The sequence below is a fragment of the Pipistrellus hanaki genome (assembly GCF_964339955.1).
Source record: "Pipistrellus hanaki genome assembly, chromosome: 9".
Classification (NCBI taxonomy): domain Eukaryota; kingdom Metazoa; phylum Chordata; class Mammalia; order Chiroptera; family Vespertilionidae; genus Pipistrellus; species Pipistrellus hanaki.
Window position 1 is genome coordinate 44,794,631 of NC_140511.1, and position 23,984 is coordinate 44,818,614.

Genomic DNA, 23,984 nt, shown 5'->3' on the forward strand with positions numbered 1-23,984 from the left:
AGAGGTTGTTCTAATTGCTAATGTCACATACATACATACATAACTATCCACATATATTCAGATTGGGGCAAAAGTAGGTTTACATTTGTTTGTATGGAAAATAATACAATAATTACTAATAATATAAGAATAAACTGTGCTTTGTGTACTCATAGCTGTAAACATACTTTTGCCTTAACCTGTATTGTATTTCATTAAATTTTTGTGAATATATTGAGAAACTGAGAAAAGTATTAAAATGTTTTAAAAATTACTCATAATCCTATTGAGAGATTACATAAATATGATGTAATTTTTTTATTAAGCCAATACATATGTATATACATATACATTTATAAATTAGGATAGTAGTGATGCTTAAGTGTATATCTTACTTATTTAAAACTTATTTTTGTATTTAATTATTAATTTATTTTAGTTTATTTTTGTGTGGATAAAAGATGAGACACAAACATGGCTTTTAAAATAGGTTGTAATTTTTTCTATCAGTATTATTTGAATAATCAATTTTCAACATTGTTTGATATTCCTTAAATATATATTATTTCATATTACACATGGAATACTGTAGTGTGTTTGATCTATTTCTTTGTTTTTCAAATTGATTTGTTGAGCAAACTACCACAGTTTTATAGTGTTTAATAAATGTCACCATCATATGAAATTTATTGTAGTTTTTATTTTTTAAAATTTTATATTCTCCAGTTTACTCTAGTAAATTTAGTTTTAGAATTATTTTAGTAAGTTCTCAATAAAATGTTACTGGAAGCTTGATTGAAAAATGCATTAAACCTATATTATAATTGAGGAAAACAAACTTTAGTCTCTTCCTTCTTTTGATTCAGAAATAACATCTATTTCCATCTTCAGACGTGGGATGTTTCTACCTTATAAAGATTTGAATTTCCTAGTTAAAGACAAATACTAGAAGAAAGATTAGTATTCCTCCATATTTATTTCAACCTGTTTGCTTTTTTTGTCTCTTATTTATTTATTTATTTATTTATTTATTTATTTATTTATTTTTTTTTTTGTGTGTGTGTGTGTGTGTTTGTGTGCATAGATAGGACATGAACTGTTTTTCAGGGCAGCTCTTTTGACTTAAAGTCTATTAATTACTGCCTACTGATCTTGGCAATAGGTTTCTATCATTCCAAATGTTCTGCATGCTTGTAATTTTATCATCATATTCTGAATTGTCAAAGGCTTTTTACTGTTTATATGTTTTTTCCTAAACAAGTTGGGAAATGTGTCATTGATATACACTGTACAAGTACTGGAGACATGCCAACACACTTGATGTGTACAGTTCTTTTGAAGAAACTGAGTGCAAGTAAGAAAGACAGACATGTGAACTAGACTTAGAGCACAATTTGAAATAACCTGGGAGGAGGTGCAAAAGATTCTCTCTCCCTTCCTGGATTAGACTATGGTTCCAGACAGGGTCAGTTATTGAACAAGAAAAACTCAGTTGAACTCACCTGGAGACACAAAATGTATAAGAATATTTATTAATCCGAGAACTTCTTCAAAGTAATTTTTAAATGGAAATAATATTATTTGTGAGTTCACCTTAGACAGTAAAACATTGAAATTTATTACCAATGGTTTTCTCCCAATACACAATACAAAATTTTTAAGGGTTGATTGACTTATTCTAAAGTTTATGTTTTATATCTTTGTCTGCTTTGAAGTACTTACAAATAACATATGAACAAGAAACAGATAAACTTTACAGAAAATCATTTGAGATAGCCATTCATCTTCAGTTTGCTATTTATCTTTTTACAATAGAACCATATATGCATGAATACAGTTTCAAAGTATCATATTTTCCACTAGTATAAAATGATTTATAGCTTGCTTAGTGTAATTGAAAATATCATAATTCAAAATAACAAGTACTTGAATAAGCACGAGAGTCATTATTTAGAACATATGTTTTAGAGTAATAAATAACATCAGTGCTTTAACATCTTCTGTACTGTTACTTTCTTATTTCTCTCCAGTAGTGAAGAAGTCCCTCTGTGCCCCTTTTAGTCACTATACCTTTTTGGAACTCTGTTGTATACAGAAAGAAGATGGTCTGTTTTAAAGAGAGAGTTTATTTGTCATAATTCAAATGGATTATTTGTCAATAATCACTGGTGGTTCCCATTTGATTATTAAGGAAAGAGCAAAGAAAGAATCTTAAACCAACTCATATGTGATAACAAACTTTTCTCACTTAAATGGGAGATCAAGAATTTGCATTAAATTGACTGCAAACCCCTCAACAAATACAACATATCTGAAGGCTCCCTGAAAGAAAATCAATAACTGGACTGGAGTAACATCCTTTAACTTCTAGCTCCTTTAATATTCATTCTCTATAAAGGTGTACAATCTTTACTTCCAAGTATGTTTATCCTTATGCTGCAAACATTGTATCTAAGATTCCATACCAGTGTACTAATTCATGATTTTAATGATACTGCAGATATATCTGTCCCTGCCCAGATCAATCCCAAGTTCACAGATCTCAGTGCCCAGTCCGTGTATTGTGCTGATTGCAAGAATGATTAAGAAACAGAAGAATAAATCATCCATAATACTTTTTTAGAAAGGTATTATTTTAGTCTCTGGTCCTGGCTGGCCCTGCCTCATTTCCCCCCTTACCTTTATTTTATACCAAATTTCCCTAGAATCTTCTCTCGAATTTGCCGTGTCTTGACACAGTATACAATGGGGTTCATCAGAGGAGGCACTAGCAAGAAAATGTCAGCAGCGAGGATTGTGGCACTTTGGGACTTGTGTTTGCCAAAGCGGTGCATAAAGGCCAGAGCAGTGATGGGCACGTAGAAGATGAGCACAGCACAGATGTGGGAGACGCAGGTGTTGAGGGCTTTGAGCCGTTCCTTATGGGATCCAATTCCCATCACGGTCTTCAGGATGAATACATATGACACAGCAATGAACACACTGTCTAACATCATGCAGAGGGCAACAAAGAAACCATAGAAAAAGTCAATTGTGTTGTCAGAGCAGGCCAGGTTCATGACATCCTGATGGAGGCAATAGGAGTGAGAAAGCAGGTGTTTCTTACAATATGTCAAGCTTTTGAGAGCGAAAGGAAATGGGAGCACTAAGAGCAGGCTTTTTAGGGAAAACACCAGGCACAGCTTGGCAACTCTAGCATTGGTGAGGATAGAGCTGTATCTCAGAGGGTTGCGTATGGCCAGAAAGCGGTCAAAAGACATAACCAGGAGCACGGAGGACTCCATATCCATGAATCCATGGATAAGGAATTCTTGAGCAAAGCAGGCATTTGGGGAAATTCCGGTAGCATTGAAAGCAAAGGTCCTTAGCATAGTGGGGAGGGATGAGAGGGACAGGCCCAGGTCAGAGATAGCCAACATGGAGAGGAAATAGTACATGGGTGCATGGAGCGAGGGTTCTGTCCTGATCACAAAGAGGATGCCACAGTTGCCGAGCATGGCCACCAGGGACATGATGCAGATGGGAATAGAGATCCATACATGAGCATGCTCCAGTCCTGGGATTCCAATCAGAAAGAAGGTGGGGATCTCAGTGTTAGAGGAATTGATAATGTGCATGATACATCAGTTGGAAAATATTTTCAGATCTGAAAGGATACTTTCAACATGAATCTATTGTGCTCATCTCACCTCCTTTCAGCATTTTTGTCTGAGACATAAACAAAAAAAATACAATTTTGAGACATTTCTCCTATTAAAGAATAAAGAATGAGATATTTCTTCTAAACAGACGATAATAGAGACAGATAATGTTTATTGACAAATACAACCACAGATATTAGTGTCTTGACCAATCACACTTCTCCACAAGGTCCTCAGAAAAAAAAAAACCCACATAAAAATAATAAAAATAAATTCTCCCTTTATTATTGGGCTTTGCCCCTTTCTATCCCCAATCCAATGGAAAAGTTTTACAAGGTAATTCTTTTTGTTTGGTTCTGAGTGATTCCCTGGCTTTTTTCTGAACCTCACTCTCTATGCCACTGTCAAAGTTATTTTCAATGCCTCCCTTTCTCTCCCCAGTCTGTTTGCAAAACTTTTCTATATAATATATGGATTAAATATACTTATAAAAATATATATATATTTTATTGATTTTTTACAGAGAGGAAGGGAGAGAGAGAGTTAGAAACATCGATGAGAGAGGGTCATCGATCAGCTGCCTCTTGCACACCCCCTACTGGGGATATGCCCGCAACCAATGTACATGCCCTTGACCGGAATCAAACCCGAGACCCTTCAGTCCGCAGACCGATGCTCTATCACTGAGCCAAACCAGCTTTGGCTAAATATACTTTTATTTAAAAGTTTAATTATCAACATAAAAGCAGTAAAAATATACATGGGAAAGTTTTTATTATGCATCTAGTCTCTCATTTCTTTGATATTTTCTTTGATATTTATATTAAAATCTATATGTATTTTTAAAATTTATATTACATGTATTCCTCCCCATTCCCCCATCTATCCCCTGATAGGACTAATAGGATACAACCTCTCTCGTGAGCTACAAGCACATTTCTACATGTTGTTCCTTAAACACTGCAATAAGTTTTCCCTCTCAGGACGACTGTAATTGCTGTTTCCTTGGCTCTAACTGCTCTTTCTCAGAAGTCACATCCTAAGAGAGGACTTCCCTGACCAGCCTAGCTGCCTCAGTCATAAGCTATTCCATTGTTATTTATTTTATGTAGTTCTTATCTAATTTTTACCATAAGAAGGCAAATTCCATTGCAGAACTAACTTTGCTTTGTTCACCTCTGGTATGAGGACTTATAAGAACTTTACTATCAGACCTCCTGGCCCAAATTTGTATTTTTGCAGCTTAAGCTCTGAAGCTATTTGCAAGGCACGACTGCTCTTTTGGGCTCCATAACTACCCACACAGCCAGCTGCCCCATTGTGCTGATTGTACTGTTTGATAAATTGTACTCCTTGCATTGCTGATAGGTCATGCTTCTTGTGCCATTATTGTGTGGTCAAAGATAGCTTTGTTGTTCTACCAGCCTGGGCTGAAACTAGGACTTGATAATGTTTAATCATATATTTACCCATTGTCCTCACTTTACAACCCCACTTGCTCAATCCCTGAGTCAGCCAAGTATTGAAAGTTCAGTTGCCTTCACCAATCAAAAAACAAACGATGTAAGTTTATGGCCTTGTTTCCTTTAGCAAACCATCTCTTCAATCATCACTTCCTTGCAACTTTTGTCTTTATGAGCCCTGCCCAAATCCCTCCATTCTGGAATATGTTCTCAGTTCATACTGAAGGTTGCATTTCTGGGTTTATAAATTATTGCCTGAATAAACTTCCTTTAAAATTTAAAATTTTTGTTTATAAGCGCATATATATATATATATATATATATATATATATATATAGTAAACTCTCAATAAATATATATTAGATAAAATAAACAAATGAAGATCTTGATTAAGACACTATCAATGTATTTATGGATGTAACAAAATATTTTTCTATATTTTATTTTTATTTATTATTTTTAAATATACTTTTATTGATTTCAGAGAGGAAGGGAGAAGGACAGAGAGATAGAAAAGAAACATCATTGACCCACTGCCTCCTGCTTGCCCCCTACTGGAGATTGATCTTCCAACCTGGACATGTGCCCGGACAGGGAGTCTAACTGTGGCCTCCTGAGTTATATGTCAATGCTCAACCACTGGACTATTTTTTGTATTACGTAAATACAATTTAGACTATTATTAGGTTAGCATTAGTTTAAAGTTTTTCTTTATAAAATATTAAAATAATTCAATACAAATATAACAAATACATAAAATTAAAAATCCATTTATCATTAACCTTTGCATATGTAATTAGTAAATACATAAATAAATAAATCACTTCAAAGATAGATAGATAGGATACTTTATCTTATTCCCAGATGCTTAGTTTTGGAGAAGAGAGGAAGAAAATTAGAGTGGATTAAAATAGGAACTAGGGAAACATGAATATTAACCTTTATTGCATTGTGCTGGATGTTTTATATTTGTTATTTTATTTAATCACTACATGGTTTTCCAAATTTGAAAATGAAGCACAGAGAGATTAACTAATTTATTAGAGAGAAAAAAACCCCACCCTACATATCATGAACAGACATAAATTTTGAACTGAGGTCATTTGACTTTAAGCTTTTTTAACTATACCATGCTTTCTATCTTGTGTTACTTAATATGTTTAAAAATGGAATAAATCACAAGGAGATTGCATTATAATGGAGGACTTATAAATAATTAGTGATTTAATAAATAATATAAATATGAAGGTAGCCTGAGGTCTTGAACTGTATTGAAGCAACCAGCTCCAATGCTTTACCTCTAGAGCTATTTCAATTAACACTAAGTCACTTCCATTTCATTTCTGAAAAAAAAAAATGTCATCAGAGGGGAGATAAATGGCCTGTAGAAATTCTTGGTAGCAAAATTCAGCAAGCAGCATGAGCTGTGAAACAGTAAAAGCAAAGGGGCATAATCAATAACTGTTTAGCCAGATCCATAGGTGAGGGAGATAAGAGATGGCTCTTAACAAGGTAAGGGACAAGGGAGGAGTAGATATTTTTAAAAGTAGGGGAAAGGAGAACATTGGCAGGGATTGCTGTGTGCAGACATTGTGTTAGACAATTTTAGCAGTCAGATAGTTCCATTTTCAAAATGTTTGCTCTGCTTTTTTATGTGACTTTGAAAACAGATATTTATCTGTGAGACCTTATAACCTTACTGATGCACAGGAACTAGTAAAATAGCTGAATTGTTTTGAAGATAAGAGATATAGTTGGTAAAGGTAATCTGAAATGTAATAAACTTCTTACTAACAATAGTTATTGTTAAAAAGGACCCAATGTATTTCTCAAGAATGGTGTCTTATGTAGAAAAATTACTCAAATATTAAGTAAATTGATTGTCTTGAAAGAAAGCCTCAAATTTTTGTCAATTATAAGAATTAAAATTCAGGAATACTTTCTCTTATGAATGGTATCTTAAATCCTTTCTATACATACTGTTATTTAATTCTTAGAGAAAGTACGATATTATCTCTGCTGTATAAGTTAGGAAAGAAAGCAACAACTGGTAAGAGAGAGAACTGGATTTAAACCTAGCTGAGTCTTACTCTCCCTCCGAATGCCACTCTACTGTATGCAGCTCCTTGTTACTTTCTCTCTTATTGCATGTGACTCGTTTGGCATCACTAAGTTGCTCCCTTGTTTCTAGTTCAAAGTTCTAATAACTTGAGATCATAATGTCATATTCTTGTTCTCACTTCCCAGACCTCAGCCCTCTCCTGATTTTAGACTAGTGGCTAAGATGGTTATCCATGGTCTGATTTCTGACCTTGGGATATCTGACTTCCAATTCTTTGGTTAGGCAGATAAAATGCAGCCTTTCATCAGACTAGTTTACTTTATCTCACGTAGAGTTCTGATTCTATCTAGCATTTTGTCTAACTGTGCATGAATGGATACTTTTTAAGATGAACCATAGATGGGTGAAGTGAATAGTGACAGTGGGTGGCTAAAAGGAGACTTAGTGCATTTTAAGTGTTCCTAGTTTCTTCCCCAAATTTAAGTTAAACTCTCCTCTTCTCAGGCAAACATAACTCAAAGAAAAAGTTCCCTCCGTTCCTTCGTGCAATTAAACATTAAAAAAAAAAATTAAGTCCCTCCTATATTAAAAACTATAGAGCTTTCAGACAGTCAGTCTTATTCAGAGTCCTCTCTCTAAGTCCTGGTCCTTAGAGTACTCACTTCAGGAGACAGTCACATTATAAGACAGTATTGTGTTAGGTTCCTGCTGAACTTACCATTTCACCACTGAGGGAAACAGAAATGACTGTAGGCTGGAGGCTTCTCAGCCTCTGTGCCCAAGACCTTCATTTATAGGTCCCAGACTCGTGGGGCTGTCTTTTGAGCTTTGCACTCATGGGACACCAACTCCTCCAGCTCTGCGGCCCTCTCTAAAGGAGTTATTTCCCCAAGGAATATCCCAGAAACTCCCAGCAGAGGGCCTGGGTCAGGACCATAGTGTGTGGAGTCCTGAACATATCCAGGAGAACCTGCCTTGCCCCAGAGATTAGGGAAAGCAGCTGAAGCTACCAGGAAATCATTTCATTCCAAATAAACTGACATTTTAGTTTAGGTTCACTATCTTTGTTTCTTTTTATTCCCTTATAATCAATGACAATTTCCCCCCTTTACTATTAAAATATAACTTACTTATAGTATGACGCATAAATCTGAAGTGACCAGCTCAAATGATTTTTACTTACATATGTAACCAAGTAGCATTCAATGGAGGGAAGTGCTAAAATCTCCAAACCTGATTATGAAATTGTCTTTTTCTTTTTTAAATATATTTTATTGGTTTTTTACAGAGAGGAAGAGAGAGAGATAGAGAGCTAGAAATGTCGATGAGAGGGTAACATCAACCAGCTGCCTCTTGCACACCCCCTACCGGGGATGTGCCTGCAACCAAGGTACATGCCCTTGACCGGAATCGAACCCGGGACCTTTTAGTCCCCAGATCGACGCTCTACCACTGAGCCAAACCGGTTTCGGCTGTCTTTTTCTTTTAAGTTCTGTTATTTTTTCATGTTTTTTGAAACTTTCCTATTACATTTAAGGCATTAAGGTTGCTATGAGTTCCTTTATCTTTGCAAAATCTCTCCCTTTTTATTTGGTGACATGGCTTGCTTTAAATTTTATATGCTCTGATAATAATATGGCTACATTCACCATATATGTTGGTATGTACAGCTTACCTTCTGCATACATGACATATCTTTTTACTTTTAACCTGTGACATTATAGTTCACGTGTAAATTTTATAATCAGCATGCCCTTTATTCAGTGTGACAAGTGCTGTATTATAATTGAGGTCTGTAATCAAGTATATTTAATATAATTATTAATACATTTTTTACGTCCATCATTGTTTTGTTTCTTCATTGTCCCATCTGTTTTATCTTCTCTGTTATAGCTTTGCTCATTTATTTTGAATGAGCTTTGCTCATTTCTTTGCAATGTTGTGTATAAGCCAGAGCTTACCCATTGAGGCTCTGACTTAAAAAGAAGCAGATATTGGCAGTTGGAAGTCTGGCTGTCTTATAATAAACTGTTAAATTATAAGAAGACAGGATGGACAGCAAAAATATTCTCTAGAATGGCCCATTCTAATTTTCAGGAAGTCATTTTGGTTCAGATGCTCTCATATCTCATGGAGAATATTTAATCTCATTTTTTCAGATTATAATTGATTGTCTTATCCAGACATGAAACCCAGCAAAGAGTAGGCTTATCCCTGCTCAATGTTTTGAATTTCTTTTCATTTCTTATTCACAGAGCTGTGTATTGTGTATTTAAGACTGGCTATAACATTTTTAAGTTAGACTTTTGAATTTTATCAAATATCTCATTGTTTATTATTAATATATGATCTAACTGCATTATTCAGACCAAACTTTCTCTTAAGTAAGGAATATATGAAATCAATATATATTGATTTTAGAGAGAGGGAGGAAGAGAGAGATAGAAACATCAATGATGAGAGAAAATCATTAGTTGGCTGCCTCCTGCACATCCACACTGGGATGGAGCCTGCAACCAGGGCATATGGTCTGACTGGGAATTGAACCGTGACTTCCTGGTTCATTGGTTGATTTTCAACCACTGAGCCATGCCACTGAGCCACACATACACACACACACTCACACACACACACACACACACACACACACACACACAAATATATTTACTTAAATTATCATCAAAATACCATATCACTTCATAACTACTCAGTAACTATTATTTAATTTATTGAACCACAATATAGGGCTTGTATAATTATAAAGATATAATGAAACCCCAAAGATAGCATTTAGCTTCTAGAGAATACAATATATACTTAGTATAGAAGGCATGCAATTTTGGGATACCTGGTTGGAAATCCAGCACTGAATGGCAGGACATGTCTATTTCAATGCTTTTTCAATGGCATTTTCGAAACATTCAAAGGAATAAATGGAATAATTATAAGCCATTCTGTAGTTTGTAAGATGCTTGCATGGATATTTGATACTTGTGTATTATGATTTCCATTTTGTGGCTAATTGAGCTGAGGTGAAATAAATAAAGTAGTCTGACCTCAAACTGAAATTAAAATGTTTTGCTCTTTTAACTGTATTACATAATCTCTATGAATGCTTCATGTCAAGCTTTTTCTATCAATGTGATTTCCACCTCTCACTTGAGTGGTTTTCCCATTGCTTTGCATTAAACTTCATCGCTAGCTCTGCTGGGGATCCTGGATACCAAAGAGTTAACACATTCAGCCCAACACTTTCTCTGTAAACTCATTCAGAGATCCCAGGGAGCAGGCTGATTTCTATTTCTCCCAAGAGTCTACAACCCTGAGGGAAAGAGGAATAGGTACATCTATATAAGGTGGAAGTCAAAGTTGAGACACTGAGCATATTGACATATCGGGTATTCAGGTTTGGTAAGTGCTAGTAGCTGAGAAATCCCTTTGAAAAATTAAACCTATGGCTTTGTTAAACAGTTTACTTCTGAAGAAATGACTATGGGGAAGAAGAGGAAGTGGTGTGTGTGTGTGTGTGTGTGTGTGTGTGTGTGTGTGTGTGTAAGAGGATAGGATTGCATGGCCTGAAGGTTAAAAAGGATTTTATTAACTCTGATTGGGCCGCGCCAGCACAGCCAAGGGTTTAGTGAGCCTGAAGGAGGGCTGGTGAAGGATGAAGAAGAAAGACAGATAAGAGAGTAGGCTGGGTCTAGATGGATCTTCTGTGCCTGGCTGAGGCCACAGAATCGATCCAGACTGTAAAGCTGATGCCTTATTTACTAGCATTCTTGGGATGCTCTCTCCTTTGTTACCCACTCCTTCCACTCTCCTAGATTTTCTCCCATATTGATGGTTTGGGCAAGATGCTCTGAACAATCTTGCTACTCCTCACAATTCTAACTGAAACTTAAATTTTGTGTTTTGTACATTTTCCTGGGTGATATGACCTACTTTCATGAATTCAGATACCAACTTATGTCAATATTTCTGACCTGACAACTCTATAAGATTATTTCTCCTGAAACTCGGAATCCATATCCAAAAGCTCACTTTGTGTAATGTGAAGTTTACCACTGAAAATGTTGGTGAGTAGAGTGAGCATAAATATTCCTTGGGTTCTATCACAGAAGAAAGGGAGAAGGCACTAAGAGATGATTCTACATGACTTACATTTTTTCCCTACTCACATGCATCCTTTGCATGTTTGCTGAGAAACTATGTTGAAGACAGATATGTGAATATAAATAAAATCTTATTTATGCTTTGTAGTATTTGGCAGTGATTATATATGGCAGTAGTGGGGTTGTGTTGGGTAAAGATATAGAAACTACCATAATAAGTATGCATGACAGAAATATTCCCTGGAAGAACTAAGGCAATATCCATCTGCCAAAGATGAAAATAAAATAAAATAAAAATTAAGTGTTTGTGAAAATGAGAACTTTTCTTATGACTCCTGGGAAAGAGGGGTTAGAATAAAATTTGTTAAATAGGCATTCTGACAACTTATATACAGCTTATATATAGCTGCTACTATCTAAAATATAACTTCTCTGGGTTTGGCATTTGGTTTGCTGACATGATAAGAGATAAAAAGTCATGACAAACTCCATTTGCAGATGCAGTTCCATTTACAAGCTGAAAAAACCCTAAACAGTTCTGTGTATACAGTACTCCTAAAATAGTAAATATCAGTCAAGGTCTGCTTGTTATATATTATAGTTTTCTTGGTTATTTTCTAAATAGTTATAAAATACAATTTTAAATAACAATCAAACTTTAATTTAGGGGATCCCCAAAATCGTCATTGCCCATGTATTTTCCATTTTACAGTGATGATATTTCCTCTATACATTCGAATTTTTTCCCCCATTATTTATTTATTTATTTATTTATTTATTTATTTATTTTTTTATTGATTACAATTCTAATTTTAAAAAAGTTCTGGAGTGAGGTTAACATCTCATGTGAACTCTTGCTTTCTGTGGCCTCTCCTTTTATTTTTGCACCTTAGTCTTTTATATTTGCATTTTAAATTATAAACATGTTAATTTATACTTATTTATGGATGTATTCATCAGTCTTACTAAATATAGATGGGGCTTATGATGGTTAACTTAGATGTGTGTGCTTCTCCAGTAATTTATACTGATCATTTAAAATTGATATAACATGAACTCAAAAATTGAAAATGTTGTTAGCTTGGATATTTACATTGGATAATATATGCTAACTCCTTAAAAGAGACCCTAACAATAAAATCAGGGTTTAATTTAATATGTAGGTGGTTTTAAACATTTTACATTACAAAGAGAAATGGAGTTATTTGAATTTTTTTTCACTTAGAATTTTTTTCTTCTAATTTCCTCAGAGATAAAAATATAAGATAATTTGCTCAAGAGAGCTAATATTAACAAGCCCATGATATCATTGTATGGCTTCAACACTTTCCCTTGAGATAATAAAATGAAGTGTGGCTCACAGGTGCTTGAGCTAGGCACTATTCATTTCATGAAGGAGTACAAACATGAAGACAATAAGGATATATAACTTCCCAAAGGTGTATCTGTGCTCTTTTTCTTCCACTTCTTTTGGGAAAAGATTGTATAATCAATATTAATATTTTTATTTTTGTGCTTTATTGAACCTAGATTGGTATTTATGCTCACATATAAAATATAGATAATAAATACCTACCTCATAATTGTAAAACTTAGTCTATACATGTACTTTTTAGCATTTAATACTTATTTACCATAGTTTAGGTGTTTTCAAGGATCTCTGATTATTCTCTTAGACTATTATTTTAAACTTTCTTCCAAGAAGTTAGGGATTTTGTCATGAAGCCAAGAGAGAAATACTGAAGATCATATGGGAAAAGAGATTAAGTCACTGACTTAATCAAAGCAGTTCTGTTCGAAACAATTTTTATATTTGGATAAAAATATTGAAAAACTACCACCTTAGGATAAATTGTTGTAAGTAAAATTTCCGTGTTGGAGACATAAACATGTTTATGGACTTTTAAGAAATATTGAAAATTGCATTTTATTAATAGAATGAAAAAATATGTCTCTAAATACAGTACATACATGAACTACTTATTCATACCACACTGAGTCTTATCTAAAAGTGTGACTGTTTTTATGTGATTTCAGATCTGGATAAAGAGCTCATATTTCCACTCATGTCTATTTCCAATAACTCTGAAGTCCAGCTTTTTCTTTTGATTGGAATCCCAGGCCTGGAACATGTCCACATCTGGATCTCCATCCCCATTTGCCTTATGTACGCGGTTGCCATCGTGGGCAACAGCACCATTCTCTTTATCATAAAGACAGAGCCCTCACTTCATGAGCCCATGTATTATTTTCTTGCCATGTTGGCCATCTCTGACCTGGGTCTGTCATTTTCCTCCCTTCCTACCATGCTGAGAATTTTCTTGTTTAATGCCATGGAAATTTCACACAATGCCTGCTTTGCTCAAGAATTTTTCATCCATGGATTTACTGTCATGGAATCTTCAGTGCTTCTGCTCATGTCTTTGGATCGTCTTCTGGCCATCCACAATCCCCTGAGATATGTCTCTCTCCTCACTAACATCAGAGTTGCTAAAATGGGACTGATTTTAGCCATCAGAAGCCTTCTCTTAGTTCTTCCCTTTCCCTTCACTCTAAGGAGGCTAAAATATTGTCAGAAGAATCTCCTTTCTCACTCATACTGTCTGCATCAGGATACCATGAAGCTGGCCTGCTCCGACAACAAGGTCAATGTGATCTATGGCTTCTTTGTTGCTCTCTGTACTATGCTGGACTTGGCATTAATTGTTCTGTCTTACATGTTGATCTTAAAGACTGTGCTCAACATTGCATCTTTGGCAGAGAGACTCAAGGCCCTTAATACCTGTGTCTCCCACATCTGTGCTGTGCTCATTTTCTATGTACCCATCATCACCCTGGCTGCCATGCACCGCTTTGCCCAACACAAAAGCCCCCTCATTGTAATCCTTATTGCAGATATATTCTTGTTGCTGCCACCCCTAATGAACCCCATAGTTTATTGTGTAAAGACTCGACAAATCCGGGAAAAGGTCTTGGGGAAGTTGTTGACCACATGTAGGAGATACAAACTTTAATATTGAGGTAATAAATTACCAAGCAGTAAGCATTTATGGGCACCTACCATGCGTTCAGTGCCCCAGTTGCCATTATCTCATGGAAAACCACGGGGGAGTATGAAAAGCTGTGCTGTACAGGATTTACAATAAAGTCAAGAATACGATATTACACAAGAAAGATGAAATGATCATGTGACATATGATATGATTCATAGAGGTTTAATGAGTATTTTAAGAGTAGTTGAAAGAAAACACTATGTAATGGAGCAGCCCTTAAAGAAGAAATATAATTTGGAAAGATTGATATTATTTTTCAAATAGCATCTAGTAAATTTATAGGTACACAATGCACAGTCATGCCATAATATGGAGAAAAAGAGTAGCAGGAAACAGCAGCTATGAAGGATGTTGGTCTGACTAGAATAGAGAGTATAATTTGGAAAATAATCAGAAAAAAAATTTTTTTTGTATAGTATGAATAAAGCAGATTTTGGAGTACCTAGAAAAGCCTTGAAATGTCTAAATTTATGAGGTCCCAAACAGACAATTTCATTGCTACAAAAGACACCTAACATGATAAATCAAATTTTAAGAATGGCATGTCTGTAAGCACGAGTAACATGGACTGATTTGAGAGAGATGAAGAAGAGAGATCAACAGAGACCATTAAAGTGGTGATTCTGAGAATGGGCAGAGAGAGAGAAGAAAATTATTTAGGGTTACTGTTGTTGTTTTGCTGTTATAAGACAAACATAATTTATGTGAATTCACAAATTCCACTAAGCAACTATGTACAGACATATGTGACTGATTTTTCAAAGACAGACATCTGTATATAGAGTTTTAAATAGGAGGCTGGCATGGTGCTTATTTGTCATGACTACAAAAGCAGTCTTGTCCTCATTTGCAAGACAATAATGCTTGGGTATAGGCATGAAAGTAAATACCTATTTTAAACAGGATTTGATCATCAAACTGTGAAGATCATCCATTGATAAGATTCTCTTTCCCTCATTTACGGTATACCCACTGCAGCTGTTTGAACTCAGATTTAAATCTTCCCCAGGATTAGCCTATCATCTTGTTCATTAAGATGAACTGTTAAAAAGATCTTTTAAAAGGCAAATGTAACCACACTTGAAACATTTCAATAGCTGTCCAAAAAGTTATGAGATAATGGCAAGGCTCTCTATATGCACAAAGCCTTTCCATCATTCAATACCTGCTTTTCTCACTACCTTATCTGTAAATACTTGGCCTTGTACTTCAACACTGTCAAACAAGTACATCACCTAAAGCTTTTCTTATGGTGTGTTTTATGTCAGGATGCTATTCTAGTTTTCTATTGTTGCATAATAAATTATTATAAACAATGGTTTAAAGCAACTCACACTTATTATAATACAATTCTGTAAATTAGACATCTGATGTGATTCTTACTGGGCTAAAATTAGGCTGTTGGCAAGCCTGCATTCTTTTCTGGAGGCACTAGAGGAGAATCAAGTGCCTTTTCCAGTTCCTATGGTTACCTGCATTTCTTGACTCTTGGCTCACATCCTTCATGTTCAAAGCCAGTGATATTACATCTCTCTGTGCCTTCCTTCTATAGTCACGTGTCCCTCTGACCACAGCTAGGAAAGGCTATCTGCTCTAAAGAATTTTTGTAATGATGTTGAATCACTTGAGTAATCCAGGATAATTTCCATAACCCCAAAATCTACAAATTTAATTATATGTGCAAAGTATGCAAGGATTAAGACATTGAAATCTTTGTAGGGTGGGAGGGTGGGGACAATTTAGTATGCCTAAAACAAAAGCATTTCCTCAACTTTTCTTTCTCCCAATTAGCTTAGCAGGATGTAGCTTAAATATACATCACCTTATTTTGCTAACATCTTCTTGCTCCAAATATACCAAATTTATATCTGAATTTTGTCTCCTTTCACAGAGTACTGATTTCTACAACATACTTTTTAAAAAAAAATATATTTTATTGATTTTTTACAGAGAGGAAGAGAGAGGGATAGAGAGTTAGAAACATTGATGAAAGAGAATCATCGATCAGCTGCCTCTTGCACACCCCCTACTGGGGATGTGCCCACAACCAAGGTACATGCCCTTGACCAGAATCGAACCCGGAGCCTTTCAGTCCGCAGGCCGACGCTCTATCCACTGAGCCAAACCGGTCTTGGCGAACAACATACCTTTTTTTAAAAAAAAAATTCATTTTTATTGATTTCAGAAAAGAAGGGAGAGGTAGAGAGAGACAGAAACATCAATGATGAGAGAGAATTTGGGAACGAACGGTTGCCTCCTGAATACCCCACCTTGGGGATTGAGCCCACAACTCTGGCATGTACCCTGACTGGGAATCCAGCCATGACCTCCGAGTTTATAGTTCAACACTCAACCACTGAGCCATGGCTTATAAATGTCTATATGTCTTATTTATTTTTGCATTGCTTAATACATACTTGGGCAAAGAAGGGCCTGAAAAATATGTTTGTCAGTTTGTGAATTCATGAGTAACCATCATTGAATAAAAGTACTGTTCATTTTCTAAGCTCAAAATCTGGAGCATCTCTCAAACAGAGGACTGAAATATACTATGCCCATCACCTCAGGTTAGAGCACATGATCGCAGCCCTAGGCAGCTCCTTTCTTACTGCTACACTCACACCACGCCTAAAGCAAAAGCTGTAGTGTTTGCCAAATTTTGCCGTCTGCTTTGTTAAAGGCCAGAGAACTTACCTCCCCCATTTTTTCTCTCAACCCAAATTTATTCTTATACCAGTGTTCACTACTTCACCTTATTTTCCATATTCAAACTGGCACAATTGCTATAGAAGTTTCTCTCAACCAATTATCATTTTTTCTGTTCTTTATTTTTTTCCTCTCAATCATTTATTATTGTTTCTGTTTTTTATTTTCTATCTCTTCTGCAAGAATAATCATCTCAAATCATAATCTTATGGAAGAACTTTTTATGGCCTCCTAATTTTGCTTCTTGCATCAATCTCACCTTCCACTCATTCTACCTTGGTACTTGATATAACAACTTGTTTTCTGGATGACTATAATGGCTTCCTGTTTACCCTTCCTTATCAATTGTTCCCTAATTAATTTTCTATATTATAGACAGAGTGAATCTCTTAATATGTAAAAGTGTTTGTTTTTTTTACTTTCTTAGATAACTACTTCATTGATCCCTCATTTTCCTGAAAGTATAGTTTCTGTTCTTTTTAAGATGTACACTACCCATGACACTCACGTAAGTATTCCATTTTATTCTATTTTCTTTGTTTAAGTAATCTAGGATCTTCTGCACGATATACTCATTGCAGAGACAGACAGGATGAGTTAAATGTCAAATGGGCTAGGTAGTGAAGAGACCAATCTCGTGTGAGACCTGGCTGCATATAAACCTCATAGAGAAAGATTTTGCCTTTGGCTCTTTGCTACTCCCTTTCTTAATCCTGCACTAACACTGCAGGAACATGACACCCTCGTACTTCCCTCTAGATGTTCAAAGATTTTCTTGATAGCATCTTATCCAGGCTTGCTTTCCTCGGAGATACCTCAAGTCAAAATTACAAATACTGTATTGACATATATTACTCACAAGGTAATCCCCCCCCCCCCCCCCCCAAAAAAAAAATCTGGGCAATGTGAAGGTATGCTTGTAATGCAAAGATAAGAGGGCATAAGAAATTGTCTCTTTTTGGTTCATTGACTCCTGATCTTTCTGAGATGGTCAGTGCCTCAACTTGTTTTCAGTTAGCCCTTCACCCCCACCCCATGTTCTCTACTCTTTTTTGACATGTGAGAAAACAACAGCAAAAAACAACTTCAGATATTTCCCTGAATGCATTTCCTCTCTCACACCTTTGCATATGCTGTTCCTTCAGACTGGACTGTAATTTCCTACTTTGACTTCCCAAGTCTTATATGTCCCTTAAGGCTCTTAAGACAGGGAAACCTTTCTTGACACTCTCTTCCCCCTGCTGGAGGAAGATATCTCTTTTTGCTTCTATATCAACTTCTTTTTACTATGAGCAATACAATCCTATGTATATACTAGAAGCTCAATGCATGGAATTCCTGCAAGAGTAGGCCTTCCTTCCTCTGGCTGCCAGCACTGGCTTTCCTCTGGCACCTGGGATCCAGGCTTCGCTAGCAGCTCCAGGTTTGTCTGGAAGGTTGGCCAGAAGGACATCTGGTCTAATTAGCATATTATGCTTTTGTTATTATAGTTTTGTTTAGTAAATAGGTAAAAGCCTCCTTCATTTTATGCACATTTGATATTACAAAGATAGAGAAGTAAGAATACATTTAAAGAAATAGTGCCTCTAAGACTAGAGCCAGCTAGCAACAAAAGACATGGGTCACTCGATCTCGGATTTGTTTGGTCTTCACACTGTAGATGATGGGGTTCATCAGAGGAGGGAACAGAAGGTACACAAAGCCCATGATCACTTGGACCAGATGAGGTGCCTGCTTCCCAAAGCGGTGGATGATGGACAAGCCGATCATGGGAGTGTAGAAGAGGAGCACAGCACAGATGTGGGAAACACAGGTGTTAAGAGCTTTGAGTCTCTCAGCCTTGGATGCAATGGACAGCACAGTACGCAGAATCAGGGCGTAGGAGAAGAGAATGAGCAGTGAGTCTATACCTACTGTGGACACAATGACAAACATGCCATAGATGCTGTTGTCTTTGATGTCTTCACAGGCCAATTTCATCACCTCTTGGTGGAGACAATAGGAATGGGAGAGGATGAGGGAGCCACAATAAGGGAATCTTTTGAGCATAAAAGGCAATGGGAAAATGAGTGCTACACTGCGGCCCAGGGAAGCCAGGCCAATTCTGCCAATGACTGTGTTGGTGAGAATGGAAGCATAGTGCAAGGGGCGGCAAATGGCCACAAAGCGGTCAAAGGCCATAGACAGCAGCACAGAGGACTCCAGAAAGGACAAACAGTGAATGAAAAAGAGCTGAGCAAAACAAGCATCCTGACTGATATCTCGTGCCCCAATCAGAAAGATGCCAAGCACTGTAGGGAGTGTGCAAAGAGACAGACCCAGGTCAGTCAGAGCCAGCATGGACAGGAAGAGGTACATTGGCTCATGGAGTGAGGGCTCTGTTTTAATGATAAAAACAATTGTGCAGTTGCCCAGGATGGAAGCCAGGTATATGAAGCATAATGGGATGGAGATCCAAATGTGCATGTGCTCCAGCCCAGGAATGCCACTCAGCAGGAAGGTGGAGGAAATGCTGCTGCTGTTTGCCAGGGATCCCAAGGTCATTGTTCTGTGGAGCGAAGTGGCATTGGATTCCCTCTCAGTTCCCGAAATGAATTGAGAAAAAGCTAGTGACTACCTGGAAACAAATTTTAAAAGAAAAAAAAAGAAAAGATTAGAACTATACAGCTCTTTCAAAAAACCATTTCCTTCTGGATCATGGTTCCTTCCCAACATTTTTATAGAAAAACTATTTTCTTCAAAGTTTTTTCTCCTTGCTCCTTTAGGCTAAGAGTTTTGAATATTCTTACTATTTCCATTAGTTAAACATAACTTTGTATGTTTTCTGCCAAGACTTTCACAAATATTCCACATTTTCTTTAACTTCTCTTTCCTTTCTTTTATCTTACCTTACTTTCTTTGCTATTTATTTTTATTTATTACCTTAATTTCTCCCTCCTTTCCTCCTTCTTTTCTTTTTTTTTTCTTTCTTTCTTGGCCACATATAATTGTTAACTTTAGACAGAGACAAATTTTTTACTCACCCCTTTCTCTGGTCTTCCTGATATAGAAACCTAGCTTAATCTAGATAGAGCATAAATGCTACTCAGCTCACAAGATTCCAGAGAGAACTGGAGGGTATGTGAATGGCTGCCTGTAGAGTTTATTCTTGATGGTTGGAGTAAGAAATCAAAGCTCTGATCTTCACATCAGTCAGTAAGTGGCATTTTCTAGAAGTTTAGGAATCATCTGATGTGAACGTAAATGGGAGGAAAGACTAAAGCACCATCAACTATGGGCACACTGCCAATCAAAACGCAGAGTCCATGAGAGTCCTCAGAACAAAAGTCAATGATGCTGGTAGGGCTCAGTCTTCTACAGATAAGACAAAGGGATCAGAAGGGGACAGCCACTAGACAGGGGCCATATATTAAGTCTCCTGACTTCCAGAGCAGTGGTCATTTCACTCCCAATTAATAATCCCACTATGAAATGAGCTCGAAGAGAGCAGGGGCTTTGCTTTGTTTACTTCTTTAAAGACAGGGCTTAGAATGTGCCCTGGTATGCAGATGTGCTCAGCAATTTTTAAAAATGCACGAATAAGAGTCAAATTTTATTTAATTAGCTGTTGCCAACTTGACCCATGTTTTATCTGCTTAAAATAATTCTGTGAATAAAGTTATATTAATATTATAATGTTATAGATGGGGAAAGAGAGGCCTAGAAAAAAATATTTCCAAGATCAAAAACATAGTAAATGGCCAAAATGGAATTTGAACTGAGTTCTAATTTTTCTCTAGATTCCAGTCTTTACACAAGATTACACTTTCTTCTCACACTGATGACATTTCACTGTCACCTAGCAGAAATTAGCTCAAAACCAAGGGCTGAGTAGGGACAGTCAAACTACATAGTGGTTAACAATCTGAATCCGAAATCTTGAGGGAGAAAAAAGTTTTTGACATGCAAATGAAGTAGAGTGATGAGAAAAAACTATAATATCTTATGAACCTTCACTATTTATCAGACTCTGTACTAGGAACATTGCAAAAGAAATAGCACGAGACCTTAGTAAAGTCTTGCAATTTAATTTTATCACCTCAATTTGCAAATGAGGAGAGAGAGCCTTAGAAAATTTGATGATGTGCCTAAAGTTATTTAGCCAATCAGTGGCAGAGCTGGAATTCAAATGTAAGTCTTTGGAGCTCCAAGGCACATTCTGAACATTTGTAAAGATTTGGGTTAACAAATCCAAACAGTGAAGAGATGTGAGCAAGCTGTTGTCTTCCTTCTCAGCTAGTTCTAAAATAAACTTGAGATCCCATGAAGCCAGCAATCTTCACCTTGGGCAGGTACCTGCAATAGCCTTTTGTGTGCCTCAAAGTCTTTTCTCTCTTTTCTCTCTCCAGAGCTCTGGCTGAGCCTTCTGGGACCTCTTCTTGGTTCCACAACTCAGCATCAAGTACCTGCCTACTGTTTTGACTCTTCACACACCACGGCTGCATCCACAGACTCCAGGCCTTACACGGGGAAGAAGGAAGGCTAAAACTAGACTCTGGTTCTGGAGATATGGAGAGACTGGAGGGTGAATGCTTAAATATCTGATTTTTATGCAACTACCTAAGATCCCCACTGAGACCTTTTAAGGATCTTTAATCAATTCCCTACTCTGTCTCTCTCCCTCAACTTCATTATCTCAGACCTTGGGGAAAGAGGAAAGAGAGAAGAGAATAATCATGTAAAATGTCTGGAAGGAGGCCCAAAGAATACTATGTAATTGTAGCTACAGCTGAAGGGTCTGGTAAAGTTTTAAACAACTTTCCCTACTTCAGGAAAGCAGAGTGGGTGCTATTGGTATTTTTTTTTATGTTTGATGTATCATAACTGTATAGTTTATGCACATTGGATGTGACAGTGTGCATGTGGGGTATATATAACCATATGCAACCTTTAAAAGGGCTTTTAAACTAATGCTTTTCTTATCACCAAAGAGAAAGCAAGAAGTCAGCCCAAATTCCTAGAAATCTTAACCCTGCATTTCTAATTGGAGAAGTTAATTTATTCTCATAACTTGTAGGCAACATAAACCACTGGGAAGGATAGTAAATCCAAAAAGGAGTCTTACATGTTAAAACAGAGATATGAAGAGTTAATCACCTATTTTTGGACTCTGAAACCTGAGGATATAAGGGCCATTTCAGTGTTTTTATTTCCCAGGTTATTAGTATCTAGCTTATTGGATTGCTTTTGGGATTATAAAGGTATAAGTAGTAAGGGATGCCCTAGAATTCCCAATCCAATTGTAAGAGATTATTCCAATTCATTGGTTTAACTGGACTGGGGTGGGCATCCTCTTCTGGCCACATTCCATTAATCTCTGGTTGAGCGTGTTTATATACACATTTGAGTGTTATGAAATAGTTTCATTCAAGTCATAGTACCCAGATAAGCAGGATAGAACCATCTGGGATGCTTATTAGCATGCAGGTCTCTGGGCCTCATCCTTACAGAATTAGAAACTGACATTTGTGACAAGCACAAAAGTTTAGGAATTTCATGTATCCTTTTATTATCTATCTATCTATCTAACTATCTATCTATCTATCTATCTATCTATCTATCTATCTACCTATCTATCTATCATCTATCTATCTATTTATTAATTTATTTTTAAGTCTTGGTGAATTTATTTATTTTTAATTTAAATTCTTTATTGTTTAAATATTACACACGTCTCCCCCCCTCGGCCCCCCCCCCCGGAGAATTGACTTCTCCCCAGTCACCCCCACCCTCCTGCACAAGCCCTCACCCCATTACTGTCTTTGTCCATTGGTTATGCTCATATGCATGCATACAAGTCATTTGATTGATCTCTTACCCCTCACCCTCCGCCTTTCCTCATATCTTTTTATTAATGATTTGTTTTCAACTCTGATTTCAGAATTTTCTATTTCCTCTATAATTAAAAATATATTTTCAATTTTAGCCTGGAATTCATTCCAAAGTACAGTTACCTCTTATATTAGATTAAAAAAATATTAGATTTATAGGACTGCAGTTACAAAATACCACAGAATGGGTGGCTTTAAGATCCTGGAAGTCCAAAGATCAAGATATTGGCAAGTTTGGTTTCTTCTGAAGCTTTTCTCCTTTGCTTGCACCTTCTCACTATGTTCTTACCTGGTATTTTTTCTATGCATCAGTTTTATTGGTCTCTCTCTCTCTCTCTCTCTCTCTCTCTCTCTCTCTCTCTTTTAATATTTTTATTGATTACAGAGAGGGAGAAGGAAAGAGAGAGGTGGAGACTTAGTGACTACAGAGAATCATTGACTGGCTGCCTCCTGCACACCTACCAATGGGGATCGAGCCCACAACCCCACCATGTGTCCTGACTGGGAATAGAACTGTGATCTTTGGTTTAGGTCAACACTCAACCACTGAGCAATGCTGGGTAGGCTCTTCTTCCAATGAGGACACCAGACATAATGGGTTTGGGCTCACTCTAATGGCCTCATTTTTATTTAATCACCCTTTTAAAGACCTTACCTCCAAATATATTTAGTAGTTCTAAGGGTTGGACTTCAACCCTTTTTCGTAAATTCAGCTCATGATATCTGTCTATGTATATATCCTATCAGTTTTCATATATTTAGAAAGTGTTTTATGAATAATACTCCTACTCACAAGTAATATTTATTTACAGCTTATGGGTCTAAGCACTGATAAGAGATACGTAGTATTAGATGTTCTTTGGCAGAAAAAAATTTAATCTCAGATGTTATGAAAAGAAAGAAATATAGAGACAAGAGAGAAAGAGAAATAAAGATAGAGAGAGAGATTGGATTAATTTTCAACAACATTGATTGGAAGGGACATAGAATTTGATCCTATTTCAGGGAAGACAATCTTATCAGCTTTAAATCTTAGCTATGAAGCTTCAGTAAGGGAAAAACACGATATGATATGGGAAAGATAAAGTCCATGTCTTC

At 36.3% G+C, this 23,984-nt stretch overlaps 3 protein-coding genes across 3 annotated transcripts; 1 reads left to right on the plus strand and 2 right to left on the minus strand.

The window, feature by feature from the left end:
* Positions 1-2,660: 2,660 nt before the first annotated feature.
* LOC311627780 (olfactory receptor 51A7-like) lies at positions 2,661-3,596 on the minus strand (the record flags this gene model as incomplete). Its single annotated transcript, XM_084894340.1, has 1 exon — positions 2,661-3,596. The coding sequence occupies one exon, from the start codon at positions 3,594-3,596 to the stop codon at positions 2,661-2,663; it is 936 nt and encodes a 311-aa protein (XP_084750466.1).
* A 9,727-nt stretch (positions 3,597-13,323) lies between these two features.
* LOC311627533 (olfactory receptor 51A7) lies at positions 13,324-14,271 on the plus strand (the record flags this gene model as incomplete). The annotated part of the gene is made up of 1 exon (XM_084894042.1): positions 13,324-14,271. The coding sequence occupies one exon, from the start codon at positions 13,324-13,326 to the stop codon at positions 14,269-14,271; it is 948 nt and encodes a 315-aa protein (XP_084750168.1).
* Positions 14,272-18,618: 4,347 nt separating this feature from the next.
* On the minus strand, positions 18,619-19,560 carry OR51G2 (olfactory receptor family 51 subfamily G member 2; the record flags this gene model as incomplete). The annotated part of the gene is made up of 1 exon (XM_084894317.1): positions 18,619-19,560. One exon carries the CDS (start codon positions 19,558-19,560, stop codon positions 18,619-18,621), a length of 942 nt encoding a protein of 313 aa, XP_084750443.1.
* Positions 19,561-23,984: the final 4,424 nt, after the last annotated feature.